The sequence below is a fragment of the Salvelinus namaycush genome, chromosome 25 (genome assembly GCF_016432855.1).
Source record: "Salvelinus namaycush isolate Seneca chromosome 25, SaNama_1.0, whole genome shotgun sequence".
NCBI classification, from domain to species: Eukaryota; Metazoa; Chordata; class Actinopteri; order Salmoniformes; family Salmonidae; genus Salvelinus; species Salvelinus namaycush.
Genome location: NC_052331.1, coordinates 18,644,846 through 18,657,270, shown reverse-complemented (window position 1 = coordinate 18,657,270; position 12,425 = coordinate 18,644,846). Strand labels below are relative to the sequence as shown.

At 42.3% G+C, this 12,425-nt stretch overlaps 1 protein-coding gene across 2 annotated transcripts in view; it reads left to right on the top strand.

The window, feature by feature from the left end:
* The window catches only part of LOC120020404 (pre-B-cell leukemia transcription factor 1-like), a 79,041-nt gene extending 67,360 nt beyond the window's left edge, over positions 1-11,681 (top strand). The window contains exons 3-9 of one of the 2 annotated variants that reach the window (XM_038964036.1): positions 1,517-1,764; positions 2,743-2,933; positions 3,185-3,320; positions 4,054-4,213; positions 5,299-5,411; positions 6,479-6,568; positions 8,603-11,681. In XM_038964036.1, coding sequence (XP_038819964.1) covers positions 1,517-1,764; positions 2,743-2,933; positions 3,185-3,320; positions 4,054-4,213; positions 5,299-5,411; positions 6,479-6,568; positions 8,603-8,695 — 1,031 coding nt within the window. In that variant the 3' untranslated portion in view covers positions 8,696-11,681. The remainder of the gene's footprint in view (positions 1-1,516; positions 1,765-2,742; positions 2,934-3,184; positions 3,321-4,053; positions 4,214-5,298; positions 5,412-6,478; positions 6,569-8,602) is intronic. The other variant, XM_038964035.1, reaches the window with a different exon arrangement.
* The last annotated feature ends 744 nt before the right edge of the window (positions 11,682-12,425 follow it).

The window sequence follows — 12,425 nt, the reverse complement described above, 5'->3', positions numbered from 1 at the left end:
TGGTCCAGTACCATAGTGAAACAGCCCTGGTCCAGTACCATAGTGAAACACAGCCCTGGTCCAGTACCATAGTGAAACACAGCCCTGTTAGTCCAGTCCCATAGTGAAACAGCCCTGGTCCAGTACCATAGTGAACCACAGTCACATAAAGTAAACAGTCACAAGTGAACATTTTTGTGTGCGTGGGGGTGGGTAGATAAATGTGTATCTGTGTGCATGGGGGGGTATGTGCCATGAAACATCCTTCTGCACTCTGTGGTACTGGCTGGAGGGGGGAGGGAGCAGAAAGCTAAGTGCCTGTGGGGGTGTGAGGGGTGAGGCGCAGGTTCAAACTATGGCCACTACACCCATCACAGTGACTGGACACCCCAAACTGTGTGAACACGGACAGCAGTGGGCCAGTAGCCTGAAGGGCCAGTAGCCTAAATATGTCTGACAACTACCTTGTTAGCACCGTTTCTTCAGCCATAGGGAGTCCTTGAATTTTGCTGCTTGTTTTCTAGCGTTACTCAAAATCTAGCTTAGTATTTATTTATTAAAGCCGCAATATGTAACTTTTTGGGCAACTCGGCCAAATTCACATAGAAATGTGAGATATAGATCTGTCATTCTAATTGATAGCAAGTCTAAGAAGCTGTAGATCTGTTCTATGTGCCCTATTTCTATGCTTCCTGTTCTTAAATGTATTTTTAGCATTTTTTACTTTTGGTTTTGTACACCAGCTTCAAACAGCTGAAAATACAATAATTTGGTTTATGGAAAATATATTTTGCGGCGGTTTAGATGGTACAATGATTCTCTACACTAAACTGAAATTAGGCAAACTAATTTAGAATTTTAGCCACCAGAAAATGGCGAAACGATTTCTGCATAGGGCATCTTTAAGTTAAAAAACAATGATCATGATGTGACTTTGATGCATAAATAAGACTAATTCCGGTGTTGATACATTGTTTTTGTCGCTTATCACTGAGATTATCCATATTGATATTAGACGTTTCATTTATTACACCATTTTAACCCGTTAGGTTATGAATGATGATATTATTAGTTTGCCTGACCGGGAAGATTATAATCTTTTTATGACACAATGTTATTGTTTTAGCCACTGAGTAAATATTGTAATCTGCTCTCCTGGAGTGCAAAAAAAAAAAAAGTACTCTCATGAAAGTCTGTGTTAATTATTTACATGAAATGATATTCAAAATCGATGAGATGATAGTTTTATTATCTTGGGTGCTGCCAGGCTCACTAACATCCAGGTTTTTTATGGCACAGTCATGGGCTATTAAAGATATGGTCATATTTCACACAGAACAGGTTGAAGACAGTAGTAGACTGCAGTCTCACCGTTGGTGACTGGTACACTCACTCCACTTCTCACCCAAACACTGTTCATTCATATTAACTGGTCCTCTTTTCTTTTCAGTGCTGATCATCAGACTTTGCATTGCATCAGTGTTGTGTTCGTTTTTGCATCACTAGAGAAGTTTCTTACTAACTATTGTCTCTACAGTGCTCAGTATCCGTGGCACCCAGGAGGAGGAGGCTCCAGATGCCCAGCTCATGCGATTGGACAACATGCTGCTGGCGGAGGGCGTGTCCGGACCAGAGAAAGGGGGCGGGTCTGCGGCAGCAGCAACAGCGGCGGCAGCAGTGGGAGGAGGGGTGGGCCAGGACAACTCAACAGAACACTCAGACTATCGGGCCAAGCTGACTCAGATCCGCGGGATTTACCACACAGAGCTGGAGAAGTATGAACAGGTGAGGACAGACCACACCCCTCGTAAACGCTCTTTCCCTTCCCATAAGCCCTCTCTGCTCTAAGAAGACCCTCACAACCCCTCGCACTTCCTATAGGTAACCCCTTTCTGCCTAAGCGCCCCCTACTCTGATTTCTGCCATCTCACTACATATTGAGGACCCTTGTAAATGTCCTCTCTCCCTTCCAATAGCCAACCCCACTGCAATCTCACTACACTCAGACTGCACACAAGTCAGTGCACACAACCACGCTTTCAGAAATCCCTTTCCAGCTGGCAATCATTTTATCAGTCACACACAAGTCCTATGCCAAGAGAGCATCCCGTCCTTCCCATTGATGTCAAATATATTACCGCCTGTCATCATCTCAAAGCAGGCCCGTCATCACTTCCTGTCACAGTGTTACATTTGCACCTGAGAATACTCATGTCACCGCTATGTGTACTACTGCAACTGAGTGTACGGGCGGAACGGCTGTTTGCTATGAACTGAGTCTCGTTTCAACTGACACGACCCTGGTGCTGACAATCAACAGACTCCCCTGTCCCCAAACGCAGCAGACACTTCCCAGTGACTGATTCTGACAGAGAAAGAGAATGAGAGAGACACTGAGTGAAAAGACAGAGAGGGAAGTGGAGCGAGAGAGAGACAGGAAGACAGTTCAAACCTGCTGAACGTGAACAGGAATGAAAGCCTCCTGTCATTTTAGACGTCTTCACTTGTTACTTTTTTCCTCACGATTGAAGAAAGGTCTCCTCAATATACAAAGAAATTCTCACTGCTTGTCTACCTCATCCACTGCTATTGTTTCTGCCACAGCACTGCAGTACATTACTGCTACATTACTGTACATCGAGAGTATTACTACTACCACTTATGATACTGGTAATACTAACAATGCTAGCAGTGTCTTACTTCTCTACTGTGTCCAAGTGCGTGTGATTGCTATCTGCCTCATATGAGTGTGTCTGTCTTTAGGCATGTAACGAGTTTACCACCCATGTGATGAACCTGCTGAGGGAGCAGAGTCGCACACGGCCCATCTCACCCAAAGAGATTGAGCGTATGGTGGGCATTATCCACCGCAAGTTCAGCTCCATCCAGATGCAGCTCAAACAGAGCACCTGCGAGGCCGTCATGATCCTACGCTCACGCTTCCTCGACGCCAGGTCTGTGTGGGACTGTGTGTGTGTGTGTGTGTGTGTGACGTGTCTGTGTGTGTCTCTCTCTGCGTGTGTCTGCTGATTTTTAAAAATGTTTAAACAGAGTGTATCCTGGGTCGCTCTACACCAAAGACAACAGATTTTTGTAGAGTGCAGTGATGGAGATAACGTAGTCCAGCTGTCTCTCTCTAATATATTGTAATGAAGGAAATGACCTGTAATTGTGATATTTAATACGTTTCTCTCTCTCTCTGCAGACGAAAGAGAAGGAACTTCAACAAGCAGGCAACAGAGATCCTAAATGAGTATTTCTACTCCCACCTGTCCAACCCCTACCCCAGTGAGGAGGCCAAGGAAGAACTGGGCAAGAAGTGCTCCATCACAGTGTCACAGGTACAGTATGCCGCCACATAGTCTTTCTTGACCCACATAAACCTATGAGCTATCTAGCTAGCATGGCCATTTGTTCGACAATTGCATTCACACTGCTATGTCACAGGAAGTCAGCTAGAAGAGACTGCATCCAAAATGGCTGTTACGGCTGTCGTAATCCTCCTCCTCGGACGAGGAGGAGAGGCGAGAAGGATCAGACCAATATGCAGAGTGGAAAGTGGTCATCTTTTAATTCACGTAGCCTGAACACTTAACATACAAAACAACAAACGTGACAAAACCACAAACAGTCCCGTGTGGTACTAACACTAACACGAGATACAAACACCCACAAAAACCACGTGAATCACAGGCTGCCTAAGTATGATTCTCAATCAGGGACAACGATTGACAGCTGTCTCTGATTGAGAATCATACCCGGCCGAACACAAACAACCCAACATAGAAAATAACACCTCGACAACCCACCCCAACTCACGCCCTGACCAACTAAATAAACACAAGAAAAAGGAAAAACAGGTCAGGAACGTGACAATGGCACCCTATTCCCTACGTAATGCACTGCTTTTGACCAGAGCTCGTGTCACTCAATGGGAATCTGGTTTCTTGACAATCTGGTTTCTTGAAAGATGTGTTTTCTACATATTACCTTACTCAAACAATTGTTGAATTAAACTTTAGTTTAATTTGTTGTCATGTAAAACATAATTATAATATGTACTTTATGTTACAGGTATCGAACTGGTTCGGAAACAAGAGAATCCGATACAAGAAAAACATTGGCAAGTTCCAAGAGGAAGCCAACATGTACGCCGCGAAGACAGCTGTCAGTGCAACCAATGTATCAGCCCATGGCAGCCAGGCCAACTCCCCGTCCACCCCCAACTCTGCAGGTCAGTATCAATACCAGCCATAATGGATCTGACCAGTATGGTACCAAGTCAGTACTGTTAATGTTAGTTTGGCTGCATAGTAAACCCAACTGAACAATGCTAGATCATATAGAGTGCTGAATCATTATATAAGCTACATTGAAAGGTATCCACACTACAGTAGTATGGACAATTCATTTCAGAAATATGACACAGTTGAGCAGAGAGGTGTAGAGCACTGATTAGAAAACCTGGCTTTACCCAACCCTGGGCCCCAACTCAAGAATCCAGTCTCAGCTCTGTTCCTTTTGAATAACAAAATAATGTCTGCCCCCCCCCACTCCTTCCTAAACTAACCCAATAACCTGTGGCCCGGTCCCTCTCTCTCTCTGGGGTTTGTCGGGTGAACACAGTAGACATATTGAACTCTTGGAGTCTTGGTTAGAGAAATAACTATCCTGTGACTTGTCCGGTTGACCTTGTGTGTCATTAAGCTGATGACGGGTGTCCTACCCTAGTCCTTTGTCATCATGTTGACTCTTCAGCTGTGTTGGGTTATGGTCTAGTCTTGTGTTTTTCTGCCTTGAAATCAAGTTAGGCTGCGTTCTCCTTTAACATCTGGGGAGTTTGGCTCCATTAAAGGACAAAGAGGATTTTTTCAGTTCTTCCTGCCGATCGATTAGCACTTCCTTAATGAGCCAACCGGTCCGGTAGCAAGGAACTTAAACTGCAAGACAATCCATATATTCTACATTAGTTTCACCCCGGTTTTAACCCCTAACCTCAATATTCTTGATAATATGATTATCATCATAATTACCACAGAAGTAATAGTTGGTATAGTTTTATTAGTACAGTATATTATGCTTATAACATCCCTTGCCAATACATTTCCAGAGGTACATAAAGTCAGTGTAGATGGTGATTGGTCACTGATGTCGTTCCCTGTTCACTACACCACATTTGGCTTTCAACCCTCTCCCACTAACCCACCTGACTGCACTTTTTCGGTTGCATGATCGTGTTAACTCCTCTTTCCTCTCTTCTCTTTCTACCGTCCTTCCCCACTTCTCTCTCGTTCTCTCTTTCACTGTCTGTCCTTCCAGGTTCTGCTGGCTCTTTTAACATGTCAAACTCCGGAGACTTGTTCATGAGTGTGCAGGCTCTGAATGGGGACTCATACCAGGGGGCTGGGGTAGGGGCCAACGTTCAGTCCCAGGTAGGATCCTCGCAGAAACTAGTACGTAATCCATGAATTATTGGTACACTAGTTGTCATGTAGATAGAAACCCAGCTAGCAGTCATACAGTGGCCTATTTGTGGCCCGTTGAAGGCAAAGTCAACCAACCACGGCGGACAGCCATATAAGGGCTTATATTATAAGACTGAATTTCCCTGCTCAGTGGTTCAGGCACTGTCCGGCCTATAAATGTTCCATTGAAATCATCAAAAGCCCAGAGCAGAGTCACTTGACCTAGTCCGTGAGACAGAGGTTATATGTGGCCTTTAGCCATCACACTAATATGGCGGCCATTGTCAGGCTCATGAATGAATAGACGACTGCAGACAGTTTTGGAAACAATACAAGACTCGTCAACACTCCTGACAACGGTTGTCGTAGCCACTGGTGCACAACAGTCCTCTGACCTTGCCCTGTTGGACAACTATGACCAACACAGAGTTTCTGAGTGTTGGGATTGGGAGGGAGTCTCACTCACCATAGGTTGGGTGGGAGGATTACCACCCGTGGTGATATTCTCATTTGATTCAACCCCCTCTAGCCCCCCAGCCCTATCCCTCCATCCGTCCCTCCTTTCTTTTTAAATCAACTCTCCAAATGCTCAGGTGTTTCATAAATATGCATAGGATTAACCCCCTAAGGTGAATAAGAGGTCTCCTGGGTTGATACTTCATTGAAAAACAATGTCCTTGTCAAAAGGTAATTTGGCTGCGCACTTCAAAATGTCTTCCCAGCCGCTGAGGAGTGAAGATGAGTTTTGAGTCGTAGAAGCAATTGGAAATAGTTAATTTGTTGCAGTTTTGTTCCTCTTTGAATTTTAACCAGATATTCATATAAGTTCCCTCGTGATGGTATTTGTGGTCATTTGTGAAATATTTGTGAAATATTTTGTGTTGAACCTGATCATTCTAAACCGTCGCTGTAACCTTTCCCAGTGCAGGATACCCTTTTGCTATCTGACCTTATGCATGAAGGTCTTTGTCATGTATAGCTTTTGTCTGTCTGACCCACACATTTCTCTTTCTCTCTGTGTGTGTGTGTTCCAGGTGGATACTCTTCGCCATGTTATCAGCCAGACAGGAGGATACAGTGACAGTCTCGCCGCCGGCCAGATGTACAGTCCACAGGGCATCAACGTAAGAACACCACCACCAAAAAACAACAACAACCGTCTTGTCATTTCATGACAATATTGCCTTTCTATTCTTACTTTGGTCTCTTTGAAAGAAAAAGAAGCTAACTATTTCTATACTATACTTCTGTAGCTATTCTTCTTTTGTTTCCGATGCAATACCTTTATTAGGTTTCAGTTTGTCCCTTTGCCCAATTATTTCAATGCCAACGGGTGTGGGATGCCACTTTGTTAGCAGTAGCCTGTTGGTGGCTGGGCTGTTGTCCAGGCAACGGCCCCTGTGCCGGTCATGCCCCGGGCGCCAGGCAACAAGGCAGGAGTCAGACAGAGCGAGAAGCCGGTCGGCTGGACGTACGGACACGCTTAGAGCTTGTCTGTCTGGTGACATTAGTGTTAACGAGGCACCTGCAGCCGACAGGAGCAAGGCCACAGGTGTCCCCCTGCCTGTCCAACACTCAGCTCATATGGCACCAAATGAAAAGAAGCACAGACCTCATTTGGGGCCAAACAAATAAATAAAAAGTTGCCCTGGAGTACAAGCTCCAGTCCAATTTATTTACCACCCTAAAATAACTCGGCAAGCCGATGTTAAGAACAGCACGTTCTGATAGGGGTATTTTGTCAGGGCTGGGAACACTGGGGGGGGGGGGGGGGGTGTAGTGTTAAGATCTACAGTGACAGGCTGTGTTGTAGAGAGGGGAATCAATAAGACAGTCACAGCAGGCTGAGAGGGGGTCTGGGCCAGGAGTCTGAGCGCATTGGTCGCATCATTCGTCCAACAACCACAATGACACCGACAGCAGCGGTCCCTATAATGTCCTAGACAAGATGCCAAAAAATGATGTAGTGGTGGAAGGAAGACGTTCTCCATTTAACCCCTCTATTAGCTTCCTCAGTAAACTCTGTTGGAACTAAGCTAAATGAGGGCTGATGAAAATGGCCGATGATAAGATCACGGTCAGTTGCGGTATGTTAGTCAATGGATGCATAGAAGGTGGTTTCTGTGAGGCAGCCTTTGGCCAAACAGTACGGACATTCACATTTGCAGCTCATCAGTCTTAAACACACATCAAAATCTGAGCCGAATCTGAATGCAATTTTTTTAAAGTATTCAAACATCAACTTGCAGTGAATAAATAGGCCTAATAAATAGGCCTATGCCAAATCCAAACACTAAAAAGATTATGTCATTCTAAAACACTTCTTCTTTTAAATTGTAGAAATCATGTTATTATTTTTTCTGTAGAAGCTTTCGATCCTGGATGGATCTTTTTCATTGTGCAGCTAAACAATTTCCACTCATTCTGACGTTTCTAATGACTGAGCTGAGGCAGGAAGCAGCGTTCACATGGCAGACCTCTCCTCTTCTATCATTGAACAGTAATTACGGCTGTGAAATAGGCGGAGGGTGTCACCAAAGCTGAATATTTTAAACGTTTTCTTTTCTCTCCTCTCGGTTCAAATGTGATGAAAGACTGGCTCTATGTGAAATAACAGGTTTTGAAAATAAGAGGGTGCCAAAGCCCATCTCCAACAGCTTTCACCGATGGCATGGAAATTGCCATTAATGTCCCAAATGCTCTTTAGCCTACCTATCTTCTGGGAATTGAAATTGCCTCCTATTTTACAAACCCATTATATTTTCATCCCAGTTGCGGATGTGATAATTTGATATAATTGATTCTCCCATCAACCCTCTCGGAGGTTGTGTGCAAGAGCTGTCTATATGTTTTCAATAACATGTCTCTTTATTGTCTGTACATGAGGCCATTTTGAGACAGATGGGAGATGGAGTCTTATATTGTTGTGTCTTGATAGAGTAATTGTACTATAATATATTTGGAAGATGCATAATCCCGCAAAGTGCAAAAGGGTGTTTGTCAGTTCAAGAGTTTCATGTTAGCTAGAGATACAGCTAAAATAATATACAGTATGTGAAATTATTCCTGTATCTATGAGGAAATGTGTCCTGAGGCATACAACAAATTGTCTCACAATTTTATCTCTAGAAATGTGATTCTTTTTTTTTGCTCCACAGACAAACGGTGGGTGGCAGGATGCTCCGACCCCCTCGTCAGTGACCTCGCCCATAGAAGGACCCGGAAGTGTTCACTCGGATACCTCCAACTGATTATTTTACCCTCCACACACACCATCACCACAACCCAACGATGAACTGGCAGAGCCAATCACAGTACTAAACATAGAGGCATACTACACAGTGTCCTGTAGATTTCAGGGGTGCTGTGAAAACCATAACTATAGCAACCTTTCCTCAGCTACAGTACTACGGGACATTTGAGATGCATACATACAGTAATAGGAATTTCAAAAAAAAATCAAAATGATACAAAAATTCTTAATACAAATGTTTGTACAGATTTCACAGGATATTCAGAGGGCTGGGTTGCTTAATTACCTGTGATGGGTTTACTCATATTGATGATATTAAGTGATAAGATACATTTCGACAACCAAACCTGTATACTTCAATTCAAATGTTTAATTCTACCTCTCAGCGACTAAAAAGTTAACAAATATGAAAGAACATTATTTGTTTTCTTAAACATGAACTTTGTCATTGTAAGAAAGAAGCACTTCGTCATGCTTTGTTTTGCGGTCCCTCCTCACTGGGCCCATACTGGTTGAATCAACGTTGTTTCCACGTCATTTCAAGGAAATTACGTTGAACCAATGTGGAACAGACGTTGAATTAACATCTGTGCCCAGTGGGTCGCCTATTCGATGGTACGCCATTTAGGCTTTTAATGTTGCTCCCCTGTTTACAGTGTGTGCTTGATGAACTGTGTTCGCTTTACCCTCTCCCACAGGGAAATAACCAAGAAGACTTAGAACTTGATTTACTAAATGTTTTTGTATTAGTTTCTCCGTAGAGGACTTTTAGGGAAAGCAGGTCAGCCTAGTGAACTATGAGGACCCTTCACCCTGACTAGCAGGTCTTCAATCTGGGTGGAAGGCATTAGAAAAGGAAAACATGCTCATTGGCAAATCTAAAGAATTTAATGGAAATTGAGTAGACAATTGAATATACATTGTAGATGTGTGTCTTCCTGATTTATAAACTTCTGCCCCATGACCCCTTTGATAAGAACGCAGGAGATCTGTGGGCCCACAAGCACTCATAGGGCTCTGTTCTGATATCCATACTAGCGTACCACTTAGTCTTGCTAACACCAGGCTCTCGACGTCACAGCTCGCTGTGTAGTCACGTGGGTCGCGTCGGCCAGGCTACGCACCACTTAGAATGCATGCCCAATACATGCTTCATTCTAAGTATGCTAGTGTGGATATTGGGAAAAAGCTACAGAGTATGTGCTGTTGATTGTCTGAGGGCCTGAGGAAAGCCTTCCTTTTTAACAACCACCTCATTGAGTATCAGTGTCTCATCAGAGGTAAACGTGTGAAGTTACAGTTATGTCATGTGTAAAAGAGGGAAAAAAAGGAAATAAACACCTGTCATCAACAACCCAGACGAGTTTGAATCACATCATTCATTCCAGTGAGAATAACTAAACAAAAGAACACATCGTCTCAATCTAAAAGTCATTTGGAATCACTTCCTGTGTCTGATTGTTTTGGAGCCTATGGGGTCAATAAGAGCAGACATAATGAGCAAAGTGGCGGAAACATCAAGTCATTTTGTCCTCGTCTAATGTCATTTCCTCGTTCGCTGTCTCACTTCAAATTCATTTGGTTTTTTAGTCGCCAAATGTTACTGTTAACCAAAACTCTTATATTTGTTGATCTATTGTTTTTTTTATGTGTACTTTCTAGAGGTCGTAACCCATCTAGCTACATTCACTCATATACTTATATATTAGATTTATCACTTTACCTTTTGCCAACTGTCCCAATTCTGGTGCAGCAATCCTAACTGGGGAAAAATTCAATTGATAACCAACTGAACAATGCTGCCTAATTGAAAAGCCATTGTAGATGAAACCCTTTCTGGAGAAAATCTCTGTCAATGATCTGTGTAGTAACAGTTTGTTTTTGACTACATGGAATCAGAATATAGTTAAACATGGAAGTCGTTACGTTAATATGATTCAGTTACTCCTAGCTCCGCTGATGCAGGTAACACCAGGACTGAACTTACAGTAGCCATGATGCGCAGGGCATGAGATGACTTTTTACCCCGTGATATAGCTAAGAAGATATATTGTTTTCCTGTGATTCAGTGTTCATTGTTCAGCCACTGTTCCAAGGCACTCTCCTGCAATGGAACTATATTGTTCTTTAAACCCAGAGTTGATTTCTGTTTCTCTTTTTTTTGCCATTTGAATTTGTTTTACAAAATGTTACAGTATATGACAGCATTCTTTCTTTCACTGTATCAAGAATGTCACCTGTGTCCTTGCTTTTCACTTCTTCAATTGACTTCTATCAGTCCTCAGAATTCATGAGCATTTTGAACGTTGTGCTAAAAGGTCTGTAATGTCCAGAGCAAAACTAGAGATGTGAAAATTCCTTCAGACAAACAAAGATATTTGGACATTTGATATACTTGTCCTTATGTTGTGTGGACTATAGTTATTCTTTAGTATTTTGTTATTTACTTTTTATAGTGTGCTATTGTATTTCATGGTTCCCATTTTCTTGTCAATTAGCTCTCTCATGATGTGATTCTGTGAACATTGCCACATTGTACTTGACTTTCTTTGTTGAACCATAATTTCTACAGTTTCAACATTAAACTTATTATACTACTATATAATACATCAAGACAAAACAATGGCATTTTATTATTGAATATTTGAGCGAGAAAACAAGAAGAATATACTGATGTTTGCCAGTTTTGCAAAATGTTATAGTTTTTTATATGTGATATAGATTTTAATGCACCGATTGTAAATTCAGCTTCCCAAACAATGTACTCTAACAAGTTCAAAAAAGCTCACTTGCCATGTCCCCTCTAATTAATTGATTTGTTGTGCCAAAGTAGAAGTATTCATAATTTATTCATTTTTGAATAACTCACAATAAAACTGTAACTCCCCTATTAACTACAAGTGAATCTCAACTACTTGATACTCTACAGGGACCCTGAGCTCTACAACCCATTCGCTCCGGATCCAGATTTAGAAATATGCTTGTTTGCCAATAAATGCAATATGATAACACACTCCATATAATATAGCTTTTTTGTTTTGATAGCTGAAAGGAGAGGTTCATATACATATATAATGCATGCAATTTGTTCTTTAATAAAATACTGCTGTGTTTTTGAATCATTTGTCACACATTTACATATATGTTTCAGATAGTATTCTGGTTCACTTGGTCCTGTCAAAGTTATGAAATAACATGCCAGGAGACCGCTTTACGGATATCAGAAAAATATTTATATTCTATTTTTAACATTCTATCGCTTATTTATAGTCAAACATGTATCTAATCATCGTTCAGGAATTTTCATTACTATTTGATGTGTAGGCCTACAGCATGCTTTGTTATATGACCTTAGGAGTCACATCTGACAACGAGGGCATTGTGAAGGGTTTTGGCTCTAACAGTTTATATGCATGTGAGCATAACCCTTTGGTTATGGAAATGTTGAAGCCCTGGAGTGTTTTGTTACGCTACACATGAAGGACGTTCAATTTCAGTGTCTTCCAAGAGCTTTTGTGTCAATCAGATCCTCACACCGTTTAGACAACCAATGGTCCGGTCCCCCTTTGCCACATGTTATCTGACATTTCCACAGCTCTTTCCGTAGAAATAAACTGGGCCGCCCACAGTACAAAGCGTCAGACAGGATGTGCTCTTCAGAGAGCTTCCCTGGTAAAGGTCATTTGAGCTGTAGCCAGGCGATGGACATCAGAGAGTCACACAGACGG